The sequence below is a fragment of the Corythoichthys intestinalis genome, chromosome 1 (genome assembly GCF_030265065.1).
Source record: "Corythoichthys intestinalis isolate RoL2023-P3 chromosome 1, ASM3026506v1, whole genome shotgun sequence".
Classification (NCBI taxonomy): Eukaryota; Metazoa; Chordata; class Actinopteri; order Syngnathiformes; family Syngnathidae; genus Corythoichthys; species Corythoichthys intestinalis.
Genome location: NC_080395.1, coordinates 7,939,387 through 7,966,705, shown reverse-complemented (window position 1 = coordinate 7,966,705; position 27,319 = coordinate 7,939,387). Strand labels below are relative to the sequence as shown.

Below are 27,319 nucleotides of genomic sequence, written 5' to 3'. Positions count from 1 at the left end.
CGTACCGATGACGTTTTTTTTCAGTGATCCACTGCTCCGGAAGTACTCTCGCTTGACCTATCCGGGACTTTCCGCCGTTCTTTTGTGTCCCCTTCTCCTAACCAAACGAGCTCCTTCAAAGTATTCTCATCGGGTAAGTACCGAAGTAAGAATTTGGTGGACTAAAACGTCCCATCTTAAAGCTTAGCGGAAGTCGTTTTGCTTAATGTTGGCGCATTCTAGGCTTACATAATTTTGTTTTGTTTAGCTTAGCTCGCTAGCCAAGACACTTGAACGCATTTCGATTGCTTTAGCTTAATGCCACTTCTGATGAGTAAATTTTGTTATAAGCGGGGCAGAGTTTGGTCGGTTAACATTAGAGTGATTACATTTCATTACATGACACGCTTTTCGACTTGTCTTAAAGAATGTGACAAAATACGACTGAGGAAGGCCAACGTAATCAAAAACATCAAGCCAAAGAGTAGAGACGTGGATGACGAGGAGAGGAAATCCAGGCCACGACGAGCGACTGAAACACAAAATGAGGGTAAGATCACGACATCAGTTGTTTGACTTTTTATTAGGGTGACCATAGTTTGATTTCCAAAAAAGAAGACACTCAGCCTGGCCTCAAGATACTTGGAATTTTACTCGAAGTTCACTCAAAGATGGTTCTATCACTTTAATATATTTAAAGTGTGCCCCCTCACTCTGGATGGAAAAATGCAGTTTGAAAATAAATAAATAAAGACTAAAATATATATAATGCAGACCAGAGGTTGCGCTAGACTTTTTCGTTGTCTGTCATTTTGACTGACAGGGTCATAAAAATCCGGTCATAAGCAATTTTTACCCGTCACTTAAAAAAAAAAAATGATCATACTGACATTGTGGTGACCCTTTGTTTGGCATAATTCACCTTCCGTACTTGTGTGTCCATTTGTATACATCTTTTTATTTGAGCTTTGGAATACATTGACATGATTTAGTAGTTCTCCGCCACATCTGAGATAACAGATCAGATAGTCTTTTTCATGGCACATTTGATGTAGATAGGAGAAAAAAAAAGAAAAATAATAATAATATTAACAAAGGATAGGTTGATAACAACACTTTGTTTTTTCCATGAGAGAGAAAAAAAACAAAAAACAGGAGTTGTTTGGCTGTATCATGAGCAAGTCCTCATCTATTTTACACAAACCACACATACGCACACACATACCCACACACACAAAAACAAAATAATAGTAATGGAAATTTTAAAAGAAAATTAATAAAATTCAAGGAAAACAAAACGCACCATTCGAGCATACCGTAGCACAGTAGGTAGGCTTGAATGCTATGGAGAGAGAGAAAAAAGAGAGAGAGAGAGAAAAAAAGAAAAAAACAAGCCTCAAAATGAATTTAAGAGGGGAGGGGGTGGGGCAGGGCATCTGGTTGCTATTCTGCGGAGATTATTAATCCATCCAGGTAGTCTCTAAAGGGCTGCCAGGTTTCGTGAAAAATATTTTCCCTACCGGAGAGTAGGCCTGAACGATATTGGAAAAAACTATTGTTGCGATTTTTTGAGGTGTGCAATATATTGCGATATTATATTGCGATAGTAAAAAAAAAATATATATATATATATATATTAGGGCTGGGCGATATGGCCTTAAACATGTATCACGATAAATTGAGCAGATTTATCTCGATAACGATAAATGACGATAAATTCGCCCAAGCGGACTGTTATATAATTTGAAAATCTGAATCAATGCATGAAATACAGATTAACTATTTCTTGTTGATTTATTTACCAGCATTCAATTTGATATACTGTATTTAACAATTGTACATGCAGTCGAAACATTAAATTTATAAAAATTAGGGCTGTCAAAATTATCGCGTTAACTGGCGTTAATTTTTTTAATTAATCACGTTAAAATATTTGACGCAATTAACGCACTTGCCCAGCTCAGACATATTTAAATGTCACTAGAGTGAAAGGCCCACCTGTTAATTGTGTTTTGCGGAGTTTTGCTGCCCTCTGCTGGCGTTTGGGTGCGACTGATTTTATAGTGTAAGTAATTATTGCCATCAACAATGGCGGGCTACTAGTTTATTTTTTGATTGAAAATTTAACAAATTTTATTAAAACGAAAACATTAAGAGGGGTTTTAATATAAAATTTCTATAACTGGTTTAGAACTGATTTATTGTTATAATAAACAAATACAGTCCTTATGTACCGCATGTTGAAAATATATATCCATCTTGCGTCTTATCTTTCCATTCCAACAATAATTTAGAGAAAAATATGGCATATTATATAGATGGTTTGAATTGCGATTAATTACGATTAATTAATTTTTAGGCTGTAATTAACTCGATTAAAAATTTTAATCGTTTGACAGCCCTAATAAAAATGTATTGTAAGCAATAAGAATTCAAGTATGAACATTTATAACAGCGTGTATGACTTGAACAATGTACATTGTCAAAATCAATATGCCTGTGCAAACATGTAATTGTAACACAAATGACTTGCAGCTTGAACAGTACACTTCAAAAAGACAACTTATTGTTAATGGCTGCTGTGATATAATTATTAAATACAAGTGTTTACTTTATGGTTTAAGGGGTTTTTCCCCCCCAGTGCATTTTTTCATAAATGCACGCACAATAAAAATAGCTGGGGCCATTTCTCGGTCATTATTAGTTTCGCCGTTGGATTTTACTTTATGCAGAATTCTTTACCATCACAAAAGCTATCAGAGGAATCACACACACAGACAGATACAAAATAACGCCACATATTAATTGCTAGATGCAGTCCGTGCCCAATCCACTCATTTAGTTCAGCCGTTTCGACCAGGTTAGAGCCTCTATCCGACTCCATAACGTTCATTTGTAGCGTTAGCCGCTAGCTAGCGTTAGCCTGGCTACCAGTAGAAAGCACTGAAAGCACCATCTCCGGAAATCGTGAGAACAAAGGAGGACAGCGGGTGAAAGCCCGTCTGGATGCCACCAAGAGTCTACTAAATGTCGGTTGAAAGTTTGGTGAACCTCCCTTAAGCCACACTCCATCACGTTTTGCTTGTAGCGTTAGCTGCTAGCGTTAGCTTACCGGGCTTTTGTTTGATTGGCTTCCTGGTGATCACGTGACTCCCTACGTAAGCACATTCACTGCTTTCTTAAAGGGGAATGAACATAGACGAACAACACAGAATCAAAGCGGGATGAAAAGACTATTTTCTTGTTTTATTAATTTACCGAATTTACCGACGTGGTCAAAATTACGTCGGTCATCGTTAAGAATTTCGGTGACGGTAAATTTTCGGTTTACCGCCCTGCTCTAATATATATATATATATAATTTTTTATTTTTATTTTTTTTTTTAAGAAATTTTCACTAGATGACTTGAATAGCTGTTTGGAAATACTTTGCATGACACACCGTGACCACAGTGTATTCATATAATACCGTTTCATTTGTGAATGATTAAGATTGCTGTATTATTATGAAGGGATCCAGGAAGCAATGTCTGCACAAAATAGATAATTTATTGAACACAATATTTGACACTTCAACAGCAGCAAATACATTAAATGACAAATAAAAGAGCAGGTGCATTCGTCCCCTAAGTTTTTGACAAAATATAACAATAAATAAAAACTTCAGTAAAATAACAACAAAGTTGTAAACATAGTTGAACAAAAATATTAAATATGACAAATAAGAGTTGTTCACAAACTATAACAATAAATAAAAACCTCAGTAAAACAATAAAGTTGTCAACATATTTGAACTTAAATATTAAATCTGTCAAATAAAAGTGCAAGTGCATTAGTCCCCTGAGTTGTTTACACAAAATATAACAATATAAAACTGCAAAACTGCAACAAAGTTGTAAAAATATTTAAAAAATATTAAGTATCAAAACTTTATGTGCAGCTGTACTATAGTTATTTGAAAAATACGATTTACAATTAATTTAAATATAAAAGAAACAGAAACTCAATTGAACTTGTAAATAATTGAACTGAATAACAGCAAATAACTGATGAATAACAGAACCATTTTAACTCCCAAATTTCCTGCCTTCCTGATAGCTGTCACGTGAATAAAAAGAAGAAAAGACATTCCTGCAGCTGTGTTATGTATTTGTCTGCATATCGTCCACCTTCCTTGCTCAGCAATTCTCAACTGGGTCTCATAGGTTTTTGGCCAAGACTACTAGTTTATCCACCATTGCAGGCTTGAGACAACAACGTTGGCACGTAACAATGTTCCCACCTGTACTAAAAAGCCTCTGATGGGAAGCTCGTAGCAGGAATGCATAGATACCTGCGTTTTAAATGGTCCCACATGTTCGACGGATTACTTCTTGTTGAGGCAACCATGGCGAGGCACTGTCAACAGGGCTGTTTTTTGTTCCTTATATTCTTGTCGATAGCCAAAATACTTCCAAAACTCCTTTTGGAGACAGTCTTCCCTATTCAACGTGTTGCTTGCTTTCACTTTGAAAACGGCCCCTCCTCCCTCCGCTCTGCTGTTCGGCCCCTCCTCCCTCCACTCCGCTGTAGCAGGGGAGGGGGAGGAGCCGATGACTGCGAGTTGGAGGGAATGAGATGAGAGGCTGTGCGCTCTCCTTCGCGCTCCTTCCTCAAAACAAACGTTTGTGGATTTAAAAAAATGAAATGAAAAAACTATCGCACGTCCTTGCGATGGGACTATTGCGCATGCGCACATCGCGATGGCGATGTTTAAACGATCAGGCCTACCGGAGAGTGAGAGTCTTATCTTTTCTAACTTTAAATGAGTCAGAACCTCTTTGAGCCAACTAATGAATGATGGAGGAAGTGCATGTTTCCACTTATGCAAAATAAGACGTCTCGCTAATAAGGTGGTGAAAGCGATTAGATGCCGTGTTGGCGCGGATAGAGTGGGAGATAGGGGAGGGCAGCCAAAAAGTGCTATACATGCATCGTTTGCCAAGTTTGTGCCAGTCACGTTTTCCAGAGTGTCAAAAATCTGGCGCCAAAAACCAGCAAGGTTAGGACATGTCCAGAACATATGCGTGTGGTTAGCGGGTGATTGTTTGCATCTATAGAGCCTACCCACGTACCACGTGCTCGCTGTATGGTTCCGCCCACTTGTCCGTCATTTTGACTCTGTATTAGCATTGTTTTCAATTGATGGCGGAATTTAAAATGCATTTCATGGAAGACCCGGTGCTTTCTGATGCCGCAAACTCACTGGATCTGTTGCATAAAAGGCGTTATGAGGAAAAGCTTCGTTCTATACAGTCGCCAGATCCATATTTGATGCCCAAATCGATGTTTTTCGACCCACTGTCTTCGCCCTGTCTGCCTGACATCTGCTACGCTGATATTTACAATTATCTTTTCCACACAAAATCAGCCTATTCCCACGAAAATTTGAAAAACTTCAAGAGCTTGGAGGCTTATAATACTTCGTTGCTGGTTGGGTGAAACAGGTCCTCGTTCGGCAGGAATCTATCTTGTGCTTGGAAAGGTGAGTTACGAAATTTTCAATTCAAAATCTTTTGTTATTGCTAACATCCACTGTCAAGTCTAATGTATTTCATGTCGTTTGTCAATGGAGTTAAGGCTTTTAATGTTTATATGGTTTAGCGATAGCACTCTCACGACATACATACGTGTATGTTGTCGGCGATTAGCCTAGCAATGATCTTAATTGTGGTTATTTGTCAGCCCCGTAGACGAGGCCAGTTTCTTTCACTTGGTACCAGCTAAATATTATTCAAAAAATAACGATGGTGGAAGAAAGGGAAGTCACAAACATCTTGAATTTGAAACTATGTCGTACTACGTCGTATGTTGTCGGCGATTAGCCTCGCAATGATCTTAATTGTGGTTATTTGTCAGCCCCGTAGACGAGGCCAGTTTCTTTCACTTGGTACCAGCTAAATATTATTCAAAAAATAACGATGGTGGAAGAAAGGGAAGTCACAAACATCTTGAATTTGAAACTATGTCGTACTACGTCGTATGTTGTCGGCGATTAGCCTAGCAATGATCTTAATTGTGGTTGTCAGGCCAAAACCCTCTAAATATATATTAAATGCATCTTACCGGATATAAAATGACTACTACATAGTCTGTGGTGATTTTTTTGGTGTCCAGTTTTCACGTCGAATTGCAGCCGTCCATTTCGCTCTCCTCTTTGGATCCCTCGGAATACGGTAAAACTTCAAGTCTCTCCTTCCATCTTCTCTGTTAGTGCAACCAACAGCCACACACGCCTTCACCATTTTGATTATTAATGTTAAGGAGCAGAAAAACACTCCGTAAATAGGAGAAATGTACGTAGCCGTAACAGGTTAACACTATGTTTTGACGGACAAGTGGGCGGAACCATACAGCGAGCACGTGGTACGTGGGTAGGCTCTATAGCAGCTGTCAGTGGTAGTGGGGTAAATTTTTGCAAGACGAGCGTTGGTGTAATGTACTCTAAAAACTACCTTGCACTGCAATAGACCATGTTTAGAGCAAATTTAAGAAGAATGAACCAGTTTGCATATCTGCTTCCACCGATTGTCCGATGGACACAGCGATTCGAGCTAACAAGACTCTTAACATTGCATACCGCTTCAACATATTCAATAGTATTTAGTTTTCATTCATTTTAAATTAATATTCTGTCCGAACAAGTTTAACAGAGAATCCACACCGTGCCATCACACATCAAGCAGATGAATATGTAACTTTTTCTCCGCAGTGACAAAAACAGCTGACTGTGGCCCCAGTAGGAAGGCTACATATGGAACAATGAAATTAACAGTTCACCTGCTGTGGCCTGAACGGAGTCTCAAACCTTTCTCCTGGTGCGCATGGACTTGAATTGCGTGCCCGCTTGTGCAGTCCCTGTTTTTTCACCTCTTTTATCAACACCATCGTCGTTTTGGGGCTTTTTGAAGAAACTTCGGACACTCAGTTGCCTTGACATTTTTCAAAGTAAGGCCAACGACGTCATGCATCAAGAGAGACAATAGCTAATTAATATGCTCACTCGTCACCCTGTGGTCTGGGGTGTGAATTGCAACCTGTCAAAATGACGGATGGACTTCAGTTTTTTCCGTCACCGTTTTTAAAAATCGGTCAGCGACGGAAAATATTCGGTTAACGCGACCCCTGATGCAGACCCATGGAAATGTAGTCCAGTCAATACACATACACACAGTAGGCTTATAAATTACTATCACGACAATTGTCCTTGACAAATTGTTATTCCCATTCAATTGATATTCTCATTCAATGTTCTAGATTGCACATAAACAATAACCGAAATAAACTGACAAACTATTCAACCAGCATGTTTCCCAACGTAGCTGTTCAAAACTACGTTTCCCATATGCCTAGCGTGGTTTAGCGTACTGATAGCTAGTTGAGGCAAAAATCAAACTTACCCTACTTTTTATGTAATATCAGACTTGCTTTGATTTGACCGAGATCAGTGAATGTGACTGTAGAGCAAAATTCCCATATCTGACTTGACATACAAAGCTCACATAACAATTTCACGATATGGCGATACAACAATTATCGATACACGGGTCAGGAAATCATTCAAGGAAATTGTAGAGTAAAAAAAAAAAACAATCATTCAATTCATCCATCTACTGTGAAGTTCAATGAGTTCGTCACTAGTATACGTCCAGTCCATTTGAAGTGGGAGGTTGGCAGTTTCGTTCATTCGCTGCCATTCCTCCCACTTCAAACGAGGATGTCAATGGCAGCCAATGAGTTAACAATTCTATCGATCATCATCAATGGCAGTGAAAGACTTGATGAATGATGTGTGTCAGTAAAATATGCCATATTTTTCTTTAAATTATTGTTGGAATGGAAAGATTAGACACAAGACGGATATATACATTCAACATACTGTACATAAGTACTGTATTTGTTTATTATAACAATAAATCCACAAGATGGCATTAACATTCTTTCTATTAAAGGGATCCACGGATAGAAAGACTTGTAGTTCTTAAAAGATAAATGTTAGTACAAGTTATAGTAATTTTATACAGTGGGGAGAACAAGTATTTGATACAGTGCCGATTTTGCTGGTTTTCCCACTTGCAAAGCTCCCAGCCTTGTGCAGGTTTATTATTTTATCCCTGATGTCCTTTCACAGCTCTTTGGTCTTGGCCATTGTGGAGAGGTTGGAGTTTGTTTGTTTGTTTGAGCATGTGAACAGATGTCTTTTATACAGGTAACAAGTTCAAACAGGTGCAGTTACTTCCGGTAATGAGTGGAGATCAGGAGGGGTTCTTAAAAAAGAACTGAGAGCCGAAATATTTACTAGTTGGTCATGTATCAAATACTTATTTCATGCAAATAAATGGAAATTTATTATTTAAAAATCATACAAGGTGATTTTCTGTTTTTTTGTATTAGATTCCGTCCCTCACAGTTGAAGAGAACTTATGATACAAATTACAGACCTCTACATGGCTTGCAAGTGGGGAAAACCAGCAAAATCAGCAATGTATCAAATACTTGTTCTCCCCACTGTATCAAAACCCCTCTTAATGTTTTCGTTTTAATAAAATTTGTAAAATTTTCAATCAAAAAATAAACTAGTAGCTCGCCATTGTTGACGTCGCCGGGCGGTGACGTCACATGGGGATCCCTGCCGTTCTTCCACAGTGTCTTTAACTACGTAAGGTAGTGATTGAAATACACCACAAGGTGTCAATGGCGAGTTTTAAATTACTCAGAAATCAAGCCAGTTAGTGTGTTTTGTCCCTCGACTGACGCCGTAGGTCCCTGTTTACTGGTCCATCCATTGTGCATCACAGTCATTTGAGTGCTGGCTTCACAACGTACGAGACCTCTGATAGTTTGTATATTGTGACTAAATATTGCCATTCAGTGTATTTGTTGAGCTAAACGAATGTTTGAATTAGAGCTGAAACGAATACTCGCGCAACTTGAGTAACTCGAGTTTAAAAAGGGATCCGAGTAATTTTATTCACCTCGAGGAATCGTTTAATTTTGCCAACTCTAAGCATCATGTTTTGCCCGGACTACTTTTAATGCGGGACTACGTCACGTTCATAAAAGGAAGAAGCAATTAAAAAAAAAAAAATTTTTTTTTAACTTATTGCAGCCGACAGCTGCCACAAACTACGCCGACGTTGCTAAAAACTACGCCCGCATGATGCTAGTGTGGTAGCAGGTTATGTCCGAGGCGTCTCATAGATATAGCATGCATTTAGAACTAGAAGCGAAATGACAGACTTGGCCGCGTCTGAGCAGCATTCGTAAACAGCCGCCATCTTTAAGCAGTACACTTCTCAGCGCTAATAAATATAACGTTACTGTCACTCGATCACGTAATGTTAGCCCTTCGGAGGGCTAGGTTTCTATTGATTATGACCACTGTTGATGCGTGGCTAATGTGTCTTACATACAGGCTTTATTTAATCTGTAAAAACGCAGCGCTGTAGAGTGATGAGGGTGTAAAATTAAAACATAATAAAGCTAACTGTCAGTGTTAGCTCAGTAGTCATTGCTGAATAAAACACATAGTCAAATAAATAAAAAATGCAGATCGTTGTTCAAAATACCCATGCGGCCAAAACATTGTCACACCAAACTGCCGTAATTTATTTATTTCTGTAGGACTATTTTTTTAAATGTATAGACTCTACTCACCAACGTCACAGAATGACATGTCGCTGTATCCGGCCACCATATTGTCCGTCAGTGTTTATCCATATTCTCAATGGTTTCAATTTGTCGTGCAATTTATAGTGCAATTCATGGAAGCCCCGGTGCTTTCAGACGCTGTAAACTCATTGGATGCGTTGCATAAAAGGCGTTATGTGGAAAAGCTTCAGTCTATCCATTCGCCAGATCCATATTTGATGCCGAATTCGATATTTTTCGACCCGCTGTCTTCACCCTCTCTACCTGACATCTGCTACCCTGATATCTACAACTATCTTGTCCACACGAAATCAGCCTATTCTCACGAAAGTTTGAAAAACTTTAAGAGCAGCACTCTAAGCAACATTACCCCGTTTGACCCTTTACTTCCAGTTTTCTAAAATGGTGACAATCAATTAAAAAAAAGTTGACTGCGATGGCCGACGCTTCAAGGATAGGTGGATATTGGACTATTTCTTCAATAAAACACACAACAACTGTCTGCCTCATTTGCAAAGAGACAGTCGCTGTTTTCAAAGAGTTCGATGTGACGCAATAATGATATTACCGAACAAGACACGCTGACATGTACGACAACATTACAGGGAAGATATGCAGCAAGAAACTATAGCATCTTGAAGCACAGCAGCAGTATTTCGCAAGAGCCCGAGTGTCGAAAGAGAACGCCACAAAGACGAGATTGTTAAAATTATGCATTAAAAAAATTATAAAGCAAATGTGACACACAGAAGGGCTTGTTAAAATGTGTTTAAATATATTGTTCTATGTAAATCAGCCAAGGTAGCCCCCCGCATTTTTACCACACCAAATCTGGCCCCCTTTTCAAAAGGTTTGGACACACCTGTGTAACTTCTTTCACTTGGTACCAGCTAAATATTATTCAAAAAATAATGATGGTGGAAGAAATACCGTAAATTCCGGACCATTGAGCGCCCCGGATTACAAGCCTCACCCAGTACATTTTTAAGGGAAAAAGAATTTAGTGCATACATAAGCCTCTCCTGCCTATAAGCCGCGTGTGCCCACATATTAAACTGAAATATTTATAAAGAAATACACAGTTTTCCAAGTTTAAATACCATATTTTAACAAATCGGGTTATGATACAGCGCATGACTTACAGGTAAGGGAGGTGCGGAAGAGCAAGAGACGTGCTGTCGTTATTGTTGCGGGTGTGTCTGTGTGTGTGCGTCGGCTGCTAGAGGCAGCAGTCGTGTGTTGTTCGACGAGTTTCCAAAATAAAGAATTGCAACCTAACTTAACGGGTTACTATTTGTCATCGTTACAATACCTTAACTTTTCTTTCCAAACAGCGCCAGCAACACGGCACTTAGCTGACTCCTCAAGCTCACTCCTTAGCGTGTCGTCCTCTTCATCACGCAGCAGACCGGCTTTTCGAAACCCGTTGGTGATGGTGGATTTTTTTTCACGCTGCTCCACGCTGTCAGACTTTTGCAAAAGTTGCTCTTCGCATACGACCACTTTTGTAAACGATCTGACGCCGCTGGCCATCCAAGCCTTCAATTCAACTCGGCACATCATATCCATTTCTTCTAGCATGATGCGGGTATGCTAATTCTTGCCTGGCACGGCCAGACTGTTCTCCGTGTGTTTTTCAAACATGTTGAATAAACTCCGCTCTCCTCGTATGTTTACTTCCACGCGCAATTCCCTCGTCCCGCCCGTCGCTGATTGGTCCACTCCGCTGTCTGTCTGCTGTGGCTTGCTCCGCTCTGAAAATTTTATCCGCTTAATGGTGGCCAGGCTCAATTGCTGGAACAGCGGTGAGTCTGGAGTACCAGGCTATGCTAATTCTACGAATGCACAAAGATGAGGGTCTGCTACTTTTTTTCGTGCACAAAGCACCAACTTAAAATACGGGTAAGAGTGCCAACTAGCGTCTTCCTCGACACACATATTCCACGTGTCTTATGCTTGCATTTTATGCTCGAGCGCTCCTGGCGGTCGTTAGAAAAATTGATAAATTGGCCGCATCATCGCATACGCCGCAGGATTCAAAATGAGGGAAAAAAGTAGCGGCTTGTAATCCGGAATTTACAGTAAGCATCTTGAATTTGAAACTGTATGTTGTCGGCGATTAGCCTCGCAATGAGCTTAATTGTGGTTGTCAGCCCAAAACCCTCTAAATATATATTAAATGCATCTTACCAGATATAAAATGACTACTACATAATCTGTAGTGATCGTTTGGTGCCCAGTTTTCTCATCGAATTGCATCAGTCCATCTTGCTCTCCTCTCCGGGTCTCTCGGAATACGGTAGAACTTCAAGTCTCTCCATCTACTCTGTTATTGCAACCAACCGCCACACACTCCTTCACCATTTTGATTATTAATGTTAACGAGTAGAAAAACGCCATAATAGGAGGAATTTACGTAGCAGTAATGCTTAAACCCGACGAGCTGACGGACAATATGGCGCGGAGGCGTAGTTGTGACGTCATGTGAGTAGGGTCTATAAAGCGACCACAATAGAGGTTTTTCACCGTCACGTGAATCGTGACGTGTTTCCGCCCAGATGTAAACATTCCTACATCTTAGACCTTCTGGTGGCGTTGTATCCTACACGCAAAAATGGAAATTTCCTAAAAAATAAAACGATGACCAGCTGTAAATTGAGACAGGACATAATCTTAGCTTTCGAGCTCCCATATTTAGATGACCCGGACATACTGTATATAATTACCTGATGAACATATGTAGTACTTACCCTCACCAAACTTTCTTCATAGATATGGACGTAAAACAGTCTCGATTCTTGGCACCACATGCTACTATGTTAACGAATAAGGCTAGCGTCAGCCTGTCGTCAATGGTGCTTTTCTGGCAAAAATTCTTGTGAATAAATGCTTAAATCCCTGAATTCTTCATAGATATGGATGAAAAACAGTCTCGATTTTTGGTTAAAAGCAAAGAAACCGTAGAGTTAGTGTTTATTTTACATATATTGACGAAGTACCATGCTACTAAGGTAGCGAATGATGCTAGCGGCCGCCGGCGTAAAAGGAACCTTTCTGGTGAAAACTCTTGTGAATAAATGCTTAAATCCCTGCATTCTTCATAGTTATGGACGTAAAACAGTCTCGATTCTTGGTTAAAAGCAAAGAAAACGTGCAGGTAGCATTCATTTCGTGTAAATATTGCCAACGATGAGGCTAGTCAGTTCCATGTGTAAACAATGAAGAAAATTCCTTCGAACAAATTCTTCAATCACGCATGCATGGTACGAAAAATATAACATTTACCTTGAATCCTCGAACAAATCACTCCTGAGACAATCCTTCCTGTTTGTATGCGGTACAGCTTTCGTAGTTAAATCCAGTCGTAAGTAAATCCAAGCTTAAATCCGACATACAGTAAGTGTATACCGTCTTCGGCTATTACTAATTGAAGCTGGACCGCTCTGATAAGGTGTGACGCAAAGAATGATGAAGTGTCAGGTCAAGAGATTTTTTAAATCTTTGGAAGAAGTTTACCCGTTTGATGGCAGCCAGCCATTTTTCAAGTCGCTCCTCTTTTTTTTTTTTTTTTAATTTATTTATTTATTTTTTGGGGGGATCCGGTAAAAGTGCAGACTCTTGGATTCTCCTGCACATTTGTGGAGCCAAATGCTACGCAGTCGTTCACCATTTCATATTTTGTTGCGGCGAATCTAATTTGAAAGGAGATCGCCGCTTAAAAGTTTAAACGTACAGTGGGGCAAATAAGTATTTCGTCAACCACCAACTGTGCAAGTTCTCCTACTTGAAAAGATTAGAGAGGCCTGTAATTGTCAACATGCGTCAACCTCAACCATGAGAGACAGAATGTGGAAAAAAACAAAGAAAATCACAGTTTGATTTTTAAAGAACTTATTTGCAAATCATGGTGGAAAATAAGTATTTGGTCAATACCAAAAGTTCATCTCAATACTTTGTTATGTACCCTTTGTTGGCAATAACAGAGGCCAAACGTTTTCTGTAACTCTTCACTCTTCGCTTGGTGTAAAGAAATCAACAGTGGGAGCAATTATTAGAAACACAAAAGACCACTGATAATCTCCCTCGATCTGGGGCTCCATGTAAGATCTCACCCGGTGGCGTCAAAATGATAACATGAAGGGTGAGCAAAAATCCCAGAACCACACGGGGGGGGACCTAGTGAATGACCTACAGAGAGCTGGGACCACAGTAACAAAGGCTACTATCAGTAACACAATGCGCCGCCAGGGACTCAAATCCTGCACTGCTAGACGTGTCCCCCTGCTGAAGAAAGTACACGTCCAGGCCCGTCTGAGGTTCGCTAGATGGCATTTGGATGATCCAGAAGAGGACTGGGAGAATGAGTTATTGTCAGATGAAACCAAAATAGAACTTTTTGGTAGAAACAGGTTCTCGTGTTTGGAGGAGAAAGAATACTGAATTGCATCCAAAGAACACCATACACACTGTTAAGCATGGGGTTGGAAACATCATGCTTTGGGGCTGTTTTCTGCAAAGGGACCAGGACGACCTATCTGTTTAAAGGAAAGAATGAATGGGGCCATGTATTGAAAGATTTTGAGTAAAAACCTCCTTTCATCAGCAAGGGCATTGAAGATGAGACGTGGCTGGATCTTTCAGCATGACAACGATCCCAAACACACAGCCAGGGCAACAAAGGAGTGGCTTCGTAACAAGCATTTCAAGGTCCTGGAGTGGCCTAGCCAGTCTCCAGATCTCAACCCAATAGAAAGTCTGTGAAGGGAGTTGAAAGTCCGTGTTGCCCAATGTCAGCCCCAAAAAAATCACTGCTCTAGAGGACATCTGCATGGTGGAATGGGCCAAAATACCAGCAACAGTATGTGAAAAGCTTGTGAAGAGTTAGAGAAAACGTTTGGCCTCCGTTATTTCCAACAAAGGGTACATAACAAAGTATTGAGATGAACTTTTGGTATTGACCAAATACTTATTTTCCACCATGATTTGCAAATAAGTTCTTTAAAAATCAAACAATGTGATTTTCATTTTTTCCCCCCCCCCCACATTCTGTCTCTCATGGTTGAGGTTTACCCACGTTGACAATTACAGGCCTCCCTAATATTTTCAAGTGGGAGAACTTGCACAATTAGTGGTTGACTAAATACTTATTTGCCCCACTGTAGCCTTGTAAAGCTACGGCGTGTGTACAAGCGACAAGCACAGCGTCAGGACCAAGATGGACGTTGCCTTTTTGGCCGAAGTGCGGTGACGTCACGTGAAAAACCTCTATAGAGAGGAGTGCTTCGGCCACTTGTGCTAATGCTGCATTTGAGGAAGGTGGGAAGTCTGACTTGTCCCACTCAGATGGTACCAGTTGCCACCTCAAAGCATTCTCAACGTTTATTGTTATTATTTTTATTTATTTTTTGCTGCCAGTCAGAATAGGGCCTTAGTGTTGGTAAAAAAAGGTACAACATGAAAATCACGGCAGAAGACTGAGCAAAGCTTGAATTTAGCAAATCACGTGATATTTTTTCATTTCCAGTGTCCTGCAGACGTCACTATTAAAGAGCTTCACCCTCAGAAACAAGATCCCCTCCACGTTAAACAGGAGGAGTCGGAGACACCGTGCATCAAACAGGAGGCGGAGCCAGAGACTCCCAGCATTAAAGAAGAACACGAAGATGAAATCCCCAAGTTTCCAATGACTGTCAGTGTGAAGAGTGAAGACGACGAAGGACCGAAACCTTTGAGTGACAGCTCATTTCAACACCTGACAACAAAAGGAGAGGGACGATCGCAACATGACGGTTTGTTAGCACCACTCTCGGACAGTGACGTCGAAACGTCACACTCTTCTGATTTTAACACTGATGAAGACGATAAAGACTTTGACCCAAATGCATCAAAATCCTTAAATAAGTCATTGAAAAGAGACACAAAAGCGGTTGGGAAACCTTTTACCTGTTCACTTTGTGATAAAACATTTTCTTGGAAACATCACTTAAAAAGACACATGCATACACACACCGGGGAGAAGCCTTTCGTCTGCACGTCTTGTGGTAAACGATTTGCTGAGAAGGGAAGTTTAAAAAAACATACAATGACACACACTGGAGAAAAACCTTTTCCCTGCGCAATTTGCCATAAAAGATTCTCGCGGAAAGCACTACTAAACCGTCACATTAAAACACACACTGGAGAGAAGCGTTTTGTCTGCTCACTTTGTGATAAAAAATACTTAACAAAGGCAGAGTTAAGCATTCACATAAGAACACACAATGGAGGGAAGCCTTTTGCCTGCTCTCTTTGCCATAAAAGATTTCGTCGTAAGCAGCAGATAACAATACACATGCGTACACACACCGGGGAGAAGCCCTTTGTCTGCACATTTTGTGGTAAACAATTTGCCGAGAAGGGAAGTTTAAATAAACACACAATGACACACACTGGAGAAAAGCCATTTTCCTGCTCTGTTTGCCAAAAAAGATTCTCTCTGAAAATACTACTAAACTCTCACACAAGAACACACACTGGAGAAAAGCCTTTTGTCTGCACAGCTTGTGGTAAACGATTCACTGAGAAGGGAAGTTTAAACAAACACACAAAGACGCACACTGGGGAGAAGCCTTTTGTATGCACTTTTTGTGGTAAACAATTCGCTGAGAAAGGAAGTTTAAACAAACACAAAATGACACACACTGGAGAAAAGCCATTTTCCTGCTCTGTTTGTCAAAAACGATTCTCTCTGAAAATATTACTAAATTCTCACACTCGAACACACACTGGAGAAACCCCTTTTGTCTGCACAGCTTGTGGTAAACGATTCACTGAGAAGGGAAGTTTAAACAGGCACACAAGAACACACAATGAAGAGAAGCCTTTCACCTGCTCTCTTTGCGATAAAAGATACACCCGGAAGGAATATTTAAACAATCACGCCAAAATACACACCTAATTTAACCCTTTAAGGTCTGGGCCTATTTTGTCTGATTTTGCATGCCTTTGAAGTTGCCTTTATATTTCAAAGAAAGAATTGGTTACGATGGCCTGGTTTGGTCCCTTTTTTTGTGACACCTTGAACTTCATGTCCAAACTGTTGTTTCCTTCACTGACCAATTGTAAATCATCATTTTGGGCCCCAAAAGACCAAAAATTCCAAAATCGTTTTGTCAAAATTTTTAATATTGATGTCCAATTGACAACCAAACATGCGTAACGAACCGTTTTGAAACTTTGTAATATTTATTCAACATGTTAGGATGAACATTCAACCAAAAAAATTTAGAATAAATAGTCTTATATTTGACAATTCAACATAAACAACAGGTATAGCCATAGGCGTTTTTTGCCTGTATACATGCTCTAGTCAAAACAGGTTATATACAGCAGACCGAACAGTGAAGAACAGTGAAAATATATACCATCTAACACAAAAAGTGTTTAGAGGCCATCTCTTTATGAGTTTAGGTATTGCGGCCCGTCACCTGATGAAAACTATGTACACACAATCAAGCTTCTTAAACACACATTTATATACACAAATTGAGAAGACTGATTGTGGGGAAAAAAATATGTATATAACATTGGGGAAAAAAGTATATTCAAAAATATTTACAATAAACAAGTTAAAATTTTTTCAGGCATGCCACTCCGAAAAGCAGTTTCGTTCTGGAATTAGACACAGGGCTACATCACACAGCCCACACTTCCATGGGGTGTCGGTCCTCTTTCCACCCTTCCATTTTCATTTCACTTTACTTTCATTGTCACTATAAATGTACATGAAGAAAAAAGTCAGTATTTATGAAAATAATAAAGTATAAAATAAAAATATATACAGCAATAAATAATAATGGAAATCTATATGTATGACAATAGAAAGAATACCACAGCTGAATATGTGCTACATCCCTAATCTTCATATAGAAAGAAGACCACACATTATACTTTGATCTGATATGCACATTTTATTATTATATACACAAACACACACTTATATTGCATCAAAATTAACTTTGTCTTGCAATATCAAAAGAAACTTTCAAAAGAAACTTTTTCAGCATTAAAAAAAAAGTGAGTTGGCTTACCTCTGCTCGTCGATGGCGTCACCCACGTGTTCAAATCCGTCACTATCTTCACTCAAGGACTCTTCCGAAGAAGACGATGATGACGAATTTGGACCATCCTCTTCCTCAAGTTGATCAAAAAGCACAATTGCTTGCGCTAAATTTAGTTTTCCGTTCATTCTCAAAGTCACACAAAGTCGCTCGCTCGCTCGTTTCAAACGGCCGTCGCTCGCCCCCTCGCTGCTTCAGAACACTCCTCCCTCTCGTTCGGTGGAACCTCGCACGGCAGTTATATTTATATTAAAAAAAAAAAAAAAAACGCATTTTGTGCTTCCACTGTGACTTCGAAAGGGTTCGTTTGATTTGTGTTTTTTTCATGGAGCTTCCGTTTTGAAAAAGGGCAAGAAATGATGGAAATATAGACATAAACAAATGATCCATGCAGCGTTTTAATGTTTTTTTGAGAGGACAATAAAACTATAAAACTTAAATGACAATATCTCACGTTTTAGTTGGTCGATTGACTTCAAATAACAACGAGAGTAAACCGCAACTTCCGCACTTTAAAATGAGACCAACCAACGGCATGTGGGTGACGTAATTAAAACGTGAGGGTGCTTCAAAGGGTGCGCTGAAGACGCGCCGGCGCGTCCTTCGACTCTCAAGGGTTAATTACGGCTTATTGCTTTTCACAATTTTACTTCTGAATTATCGCCATGTTGAAATATAGTGATCATGTGAAGAATGGGCGAAGTTTTTTAATTGGGATCAATCACATACTGTCCATAATTAACTTACGATTAGTGGCATTTTTTAAATGCAAAAATTATATAATTTGATTATTAAATACACCTACAGGTAGTCCCCAGGTTACGAACAAGTTCCGTTCCTACGCTGGCGACGTAATCCGGATTTCCGCGTAAGTCGAAATTAACCCTTTAAGTACCCCTAAATTATCAAAAAACTTCAAAAGTATTTTGTTTAATTATTGAAGATATGCTGCCCTCTGCTGGTAGCGTTGGGTCTGGCTGGACTGTCGTCTGTATGACTGAGCAGACTCAGACTTCTGTCATGGGTAAATGTTAGCTTCGTTCTGCTTTGGCCCACCTAAAGCTGTAAGTTGTTTCAGCTAATATATGTTTATGTATGCATTTGTAATTAAGTTCAGATCTACAGTTGGTGGTGTTATGTGTAGGGTTGGGCATCGAGCATTAAGCACCGATGGGACCCGGTTCTAACACTCCAGTTCTCCCGGAAACGCTCGATTCCATATTTCAATGCCCTGACCGCCGAGCAGGAAAAAAAATTCTGCCGAAAACCCCAAAGAAAAAGCCACAAAAGCGCGTGTTTGTGCATTGCATCTTGATTACAGACATGGTCACGGTGGGGCGGTGCTTAAAGATTATAACAAAAAAAAGACCAATAAGCTCAGTAAAACATTTGCAATGCAACCATATCATGCAAAGGTGGCTGCACCATCAATTATGCACGATTTGCTTCATGGAATATAGCCCAGGTGCAAAGCTAGCCGAGTACTACGTAGATGACACACTGTGCCATCAGAATCGGGTAAGTAAAAAAAATACATTACGTCTGTCTTCTGCTGTTCCCACGATCCGACCCCAGATTAAGCAGTAGTATGCGAGCAATAGTATGAGAATAAGTCGTATTATTACATCTGGCTATAGTCGATATCATGTATATAGAACTAGATGCAAAATGACACTCGACGGCGTTAGAACATATAAAGAGCAATAGATGCAAAATGACAGATTCACTGGCGTTGGTAAAAAGCCGCAATCTTAAAGCAATAGACGCCTCCATTAAAATCAACAGTAATAAAAGGATTTTTGTTTTGGAATCTGTTGTTGTTTATTTAGAAAGAAGCAGCTATATGAAGCATTTGATTACTTTTTTAATGAACTCTTAGCAGTGAATACATAGCATCACATCACAAAGTATCCTAGCCAGACGCTCCCATCTCTTCTTCTCCACATTATACGTACATACTCCTACAGCGCCACTCACTGGCCTAACTGGTATTGTCACAACATGAACATTGCATGTGTCTGTAAACACAGCAGAATCGGAATTACAAATCAGGAAATATTAGTTTGCCTCATCTACATCAAATTATAATCAATATAAGAATTTATACTAATGCTTCGTTGTAGCTCCCAGCTAAGGTACATGTATGGCAAAAGAATTTAAGTAAATGTTTTCTCCGTGAGCTTTTGCAAAATAAACGTCTTTGTGAAAGTGCACTCCTGTGGAAAGAAACTTCATCACATTTGAGTTCAAAGACCGATATACAGGTTAAAAATAACCCTGTGACAAGTTCATATAATTTATAATTTAATATTGATTGTATTAATAAATAATCATAAATAATAATACATCTTAAATTCATATAAATAATCATACATTTTCATATAATTAAAAAAAATCGAAGTTAAGACATTAATATTAACTAATACATTTTTAAACTAGAGATTTTTTGACCCTGCCTTTTTTTTTTTTTTTTTTTTTTGACCCTGCCTCTTAAAAGAATCTGAATCGAAAATTATTCGGAACCGGAATTGAAACCTGGAATCGGAATCGTTCAATTTCAAACGATGCCCAACCCCAGTTACGTGTGAGTGATTTGATATGAGAGTAGCGTACCGCACGTAACACGTCACCTTTGCTCATCAATATCAGGATCGTTATCAGGCTCCTGAAGCGCTTGCTGATGAGCTGATCATTTGATACAGGTGTGTTAAAGGAGGGAGACATGGAAAACAAGCTGGATTGGGGCTCTCGAGGACCGGACTTGGAGACCCCTGATTCACAGTTAACTGTATCTGTGCGTCGCAGTAATAAATGCTACGAGTTGAATTTAGTGTCTGATGATCACTCAGCACAGGTTAGAGCAACATGCAGGGTCTGTGAGCGAGTACCCGGAGTGTCCCTTGGCAACTACCAACTGACTGAGAGGAGTACGCTGACGACACCATCTTGTTCAGCACCTCCTACAACCAGCTGAGGGATGCTCTGAGTATATACAGCGAGGAGGCAGAAAAGTTTGGTCTCCACGTGAGCTGGACCAAGACCAAATTCATGCATGTCAGTGACTGACCTGATCAACCGCCCCTCCTGCTTGTTGATGACACTGTAGAGCCTGTGAAGAGCTTTGTTTACCTGGGGCCCACAGTGACCGATAACGAGGATCTTAAATCAGAGGTTCTCCGCTGGAGAGCCCTGGCAGCTTCTGCCCTACAGTCTCTCTGGAAACCACTCTGGCAGCACCAAGCCATCTCACGGAAGATGAAGCTCAGAATTTACAACACCGCCGTACTCTCTATTTTTCTCTATGGCTCTGAAACATGGCCGTTAAACAAGACACTGGCCGCAAGAATAGACTGCTTTGACAGCAGGGCTCTCAGACCCGTCAAGAAGGTCAGTCTCCAACGAAACACTGGGAGCCTGGACAAATCAGCCCAGGACATCCCGCCTGGCTGCACAGCGCCGCATCCGCTGGCTTGGCCATGATCTCAGTCTTCCTCCTGACCAGGCGACAAGATCCATCCTGAAGTTTGACCCAAAGGCGGCATGCTGGAGACGACTATGAGTAAAGCCCCACACTTCATTGCTTGACCCCATCGCGAATGACCTCGAACAACATGGAGTTACATTGAAGGATGCAAATGTCCTGGCACAAAACCGCCAGTACTGGAGGGAACTAGCTCACCTGGTCATCTCTATGCAATGGGACGGGATACCAGCCCCAGGGCACGAACAGTGATGATCATGATAAAAGCGGGCCAGTCTGAGGCATGAAATTCCCGGGCTGAAAATGAGTCCCACTCCGGCCATAATGAGGACACAAAGTGTTTATTATTCTCAGGTACAACATCTGAGACAGTTGCCGCTACAATTTTGCAAAGGCTTTTCAACCCTTTTTTTATTAAATACCGTATTTTTCGAACTACAAGTCGCGCCTGAGTATAAGTCGCACCAGCCATAAAATGCCCAACGAAGAGGAAAAAAAACATATACAAGTCGCACCGGAGTATAAATCGCATTGTAGGGGGAAATTTACATGATGAATCCAACACATAGAACAGACATGTCATCTTGAAAGGCAATTCAATATAAAAATACAATAGAGAACAAAATGCTGAATAAGTGTACAGTGCATGAACAACGAAATGCGAATATACTGTCCTCATCAGGACGCTATGGCTCGGTCCTGGCTATCCAGCGGGCTAAACTCCCAAATGACGATGCTGGATGTCCATATAATTAGCTGAATCAATTTCGTCCTCGATACCAAACAGGTTCGTATTGACGTAAATAAATGATAATTAGGTGCTTTTACAGCAATGACATGACACAAACGGTTAGCATGCATTTGCTAGCATTAGCGCATCATTCAAACAACCACACAACTGACTCTAAGTGTCCGATCGTGGGTGGAAAAAACACAACAACAGAAAATATGATACACACAGGCGTTGCCTCTGTGGAAATATTTTACAAGCATAAACAATGAACGTAGGTTCGCAGCTGTGTTTCTCTCTCGCTAACTTGCCCGCTCACTTAGAGCTACATAGCTGTCTGTTTTCTTCTGGCGTGGGAGCGCTCTTCTTCACGTAAACAAGTGCAAGTGCGCCCCAAGTGGGGGTGAAAGCGCTACAAACTAAAAGCATGCATTTCAATATAAACATGGTCAATAATAATACATTATAAATAATGAATACACATTGCCAAAGGCAGAACGCAAACGTGGCCATAGCTATTAAGTTATTCTGATAACTATAGCATAAAGAACATGCTAACAAGTTAACCAAACCATCAGTGTCACTCCAAAACACCAAAATAACATGTGAAATGATATCATAATTAGTGTTGCACAGAAACCATTTTTTGGGCCCGATACAGATACCTGGCTGTGCAGTATCGGCCGATACCGATACCATTCCGATACCACTCTGTTAGCAAAAAAAAAAAAACACATACACATATATCTAGACAGTACTGTGCAAAAGTTTTAGGCGGGACACCTGCCTAAAACTTTTGCACAGTACTGTATATATATTTTTTTTATTATTAAATTTATTAGGATCATGGAAGCTTTCACTTGGGGAAAATATATACATACAGTATATCCTGTATATACATAATATAATAAAAATATACAGTACTGTGCAAAAGTACTGTGTGTGTGTACGCATCAGGGATGCAACGATACAATTAAGTCATGGTTCGGTACGATTTTCGATACATTTCAATACATTTAATGCTCTGAAACAAAAAATACAACTGTTATTATTATTTTTATTTGCTAACAAGCAAAAATAACTTCATATAAACAAGCATTTTAGTGCATGATATTTATGTGCTTACTTCTTACTGATCTGAAGAGATTTTGAATATAAGTGCTGAGAACAATCTTTACTGTTTGTAAAGTGGGGCACACTGTTGATTGCTGCAGCTCTCTTAGCAGCTATATTTACCATAATGAGTAAAACATCCTATTTGTGATCCGAGTCCATCTGTAACATGTACTTAATTAACAGTATTTGCTGCATTATCTATAGTCACTGGTATGGATTGATTTGGCCTGCTTAACTTCCATTCAGTCATGGCGGTTTCTAATTCATCAATGTAGTATATGGACTACATGTCGCTCTGGGCTCACGCAGCTCATGGCATGGGATCTAATGTAGCACATCTAGGTTGCTTTTTGATTATATCTAGTGTGTGCGCGCGAGAGTTGGCATGGGATCTGACGTAGGACATCTAGGTTGCTATTTGATGATATCTAGTGTGTGCGCTGCGCCGCTTGTTTTCTGGCCACAGAAGTCACTTCTGCTCATTAATGCACAACACATATGACAATCGACTTTAATAAACAGGACAAGTTTGAAGTACGGCGCTCTTAATTTGCCACTCATTGTTCATCATGAAACCATGAGTTGGCTTAGTCTCCCACGGGCTTAACCTTTCTGATCCCATCGGTGCTATAATAGCAGGCATTAGCTTACGCATGCTAGTCGTTTGTGAATGCCATGTTAGATGAGCAGCGTAACATCGTGCAAAAGCGTTGTACTTTACATCCTTAAAATTGAAGACGAAGGAGTTAATTTTGTTTGGTAAATTCGAGACAAAGACATACAGATGTTATGCATCGGTATTTGGGAAGTTAGCTCACGTGGGGAGGACATTTGGGTTCTAGTGATGCTAGTAGTTGGTATCGAGACCCTAAATGTTGGTACTCGTCGATACCGATACCATCGGACTGGATCGGCGCCCCCTGCCGATACTGGTATCGGTATCGGTGCAATTTTAATCATAATGTGTTAATAATTTCACACATAAGTCGCTCCTGAGTATAAGTCGCATCCGCAGCCAAACTATGAAAAGAACTGCGACTTATAGTCTGAAAAATACGGTACTTTTTGTTTTGTCTCGAAAAGCCATATCTATATGAACTGCTATTGAAGCAATGAAGCTTTTCAGCCAATTGCCTGAAAGCTTCAAGGTGGTTCATTTGCGCTTAAGTGGGCTTGAAGCCCAAGAGGTCAACAGTCTTAAAAAATCTATTGCTATTTGTTCAGGAAAACAATATGAATCTGCTTGTGTTACTAATATGGACAAAATTCAACATGTGCTAATAGGATAATGTTATTCATTTAATGTCATGAATAATAATTTTCCTACAGTGTTTGGATTTAAATGGTTTCTTTGGAAAGTTTTTCACTAGTATATTTAATAATTTTGCACTGCCTGGAATCTACGAAGTGTGAGATGACATCGCATTACTAATTAATCCACAATATATATATCTTGTCATAATATTTGGCCAAAATCATCAAATTACTACTGGAAAACCTAAAGAGAAATGAAATATCAGCCGTTCCTTCCCAAGAGCGTGATTTGTTTTCTTCTGTGTCCCGCAGACATCACAGTGGAAAATCTTCACCCGAAGAAGCACGATCCCCCCCACGTTAAACAGGAGGAGTCTGATATGGCGTACATCAAACAGGAGGCAGAGCCAGAGACCTCCAGCATTAAAGAAGAACCACAGGAAGAGGAAATCCAGTTTCCAATGAATGTTAGTGTAAAGAGTGAAGAAGATGAAGGTCCAAGTAAAGAGAGCAGTAACTTGTTTCAACACCTGACAACAAAAGGTGAGGGACGATCGCCACCGGACGACCTCTTACGGCCACTCTCAGAAAGTGACGCCATAACGTCACGCTCTTCTGACTTTAACGCTGATGAGGAGGATGTTGACTTTCAGCAAAATGCTTTGAAATCCCTAAACAAGTCAGCACTGAAAGGAGACGCAAAAAAATGTGCAGGGGGGGAACCTTTTTCCTGCTCACGTTGCGATAAAAAATTTGCTACCAAAGAATATTTAATTATACACACGCATACGCACACTAGAGGAAAGCCTTTTATCTGCACATTTTGTGGTAAGGCATTCACCCAGAAGGGATCTTTAAACATACACATAAGAATACACACTGGAGTCAAGCCTTTTGTCTGCTCTCTCTGCGATAAAAGATTTTCTAGGAAGCAATCGTTAACAAAACACACGAGGACACACACTGGAGAGAAGCGTTTTGTCTGCTCTCTTTGCGATGAAAGCTTTTGTACGAAGCATCAGTTGAATAGACACTCGTGGACACACACTGGAGAGAAGCCTTTCTTCTGCTCTCTTTGCAATAAAAGATTTTGTGCGCAGCAAGATTTAAAAAGACACATGAGAACACACACTGGAGAAAAGCCTTTTGTCTGCACGTTTTGTGGTAAAAAGTTTACTCAGCAGGGACATTTAACAACGCACACCAGAGGGAGGGCTTTTGTCTGCCCTTTTTGCGATCAAAGATTTTGTGGGAAGCGAGAGTTGACAAGACACATGCACATACACACCGAGTTAAAGGTTCTCCCGGAAGCGAGAGTTAAACTATTACCCCTGAACACAACAAGGAAAAACCGTCCACTTGCACCGTGTACTGTAAAAACATTCTCTTAAAGACCAAATGTGAAGTAATTTCATAAAATGCCAAATAGGTTCAAAATTTAAAGTAGTTAAACATTGTTCAACAAATAAAGCATGAAAAAATCATTTATATGTTGTATATTTGACAAAATAATCACGTTTCCGAAGTTCGAGCTTGAAAGGGGGCGAACCCGGAAGTGATACATCACACCGAGAACAGCGGTGGAAGCGCTCCATACGGCCGCCCTACAAAGCCCTTCAAACAATGATTCAAACAGCGATATAAGCGATAAATCGAGCGCAAGTGAGGAGATCTAAGTTTTTAAAGAGTTGGAGGAAGAGGAGGAGGTTGGAATTTTATGTTGGACCCAGAGGTTGCGCTAGACTTTTTCGTTGTCTATCATTTTGACTGACAGGGTCATAAAAATCCGGTCATAATCTATTTTTACTCGTCACTAAAAAATTTTAAATGATAATAATGAGATATTCACTAGTATTTAGTTTTCATTCATTTTTAATGAATATTTTGTCCGAACAATCTTAACAGAGAATCCACACCGTGCCATCACACATCAAGCAGATGAATATGTAACTTTTTCTCCGTACTGACAAAAACAGCTGACTGTGGCCCAAGTAGGTAGGCTACGAGCCGACCTAAGCATAGCTTTAACTTTTTTATCGACGCGACTGACAATGACATTCTCCTGTTTCAACAAGCTATCCTTTACCATCAGCCCTGTCTTTCTTATACAGTGCCTTGCAAAAGTATTCGGCCCCCTTGAACCTTGCAACCTTTCGCCACATTTCAAGCTTCAAACATAAAGATATAAAATTTTAATTTTTTGTCAAGAATCAACAACAAGTGGGACACAATCGTGAAGTGGAACAAAATTTATTGGATCATTTAAACTTTTTTAACAAATAAAAAACTGAAAAGTGGGGCGTGCAATATTATTCGGCCCCCTTGCGTTAATACTTTGTAGCGCCACCTTTTGCTCCAATTACAGCTGCAAGTCGCTTGGGGTATGTTTCTATCAGTTTTGCACATCCAGAGACTGACATTCTTGCCCATTCTTCCTTGCAAAACAGCTCGAGCTCAGTGAGGTTGGATGGAGAGTGTTTGTGAACAGCAGTCTTCAGCTCTTTCCACAGATTCTCGATTGGATTCAGGTCTGGACTTTGACTTGGCCATTCTAACACCTGGATATGTTTATTTTTTAACCATTCCATTGTAGATTTGGCTTTGTTTTGGATCATTGTCCTGTTGGAAGATAAATCTCCGTCCCAGTCTCAGGTCTTGTGCAGATACCAACAGGTTTTCTTCCAGAATGTTCCTGTATTTGGCTGCATCCATCTTCCCGTCAATTTTAACCATCTTCCCTGTCCCTGCTGAAGAAAAGCAGGCCCAAACCATGATGCTGCCACCACCATGTTTGACAGTGGGGATGGTGTGTTCAGGGTGATGAGCTGTGTTGCTTTTACACCAAACATATCGTTTTGCATTTTGGCCAAAAAGTTCAATTTTGGTTTCATCTGACCAGAGCACCTTCTTCCACATGTTTTGTGTGTCTCCCAGGTGGCTTGTGGCAAACTTTAAACGAGACTTTTTTAT

General features: G+C 40.0%; 1 protein-coding gene across 2 annotated transcripts; it reads left to right on the top strand.

The window, feature by feature from the left end:
• Positions 1-26,546, top strand: LOC130915107 (gastrula zinc finger protein XlCGF57.1-like). Of its 2 annotated transcripts, XM_057834862.1 has the most exons (4): positions 1-133; positions 407-529; positions 15,194-15,458; positions 24,662-26,546. In XM_057834862.1, the coding sequence occupies exons 2-4, from the start codon at positions 476-478 to the stop codon at positions 25,738-25,740; spliced, it is 1,398 nt and encodes a 465-aa protein (XP_057690845.1). In that variant the 5' UTR covers positions 1-133; positions 407-475; the 3' UTR covers positions 25,741-26,546. The 2 variants fall into 2 exon arrangements, with proteins under 2 accessions (XP_057690845.1, XP_057690834.1); XM_057834851.1 differs by lacking the exon at positions 24,662-26,546 and having other exon boundaries at positions 15,194-20,582.
• The last annotated feature ends 773 nt before the right edge of the window (positions 26,547-27,319 follow it).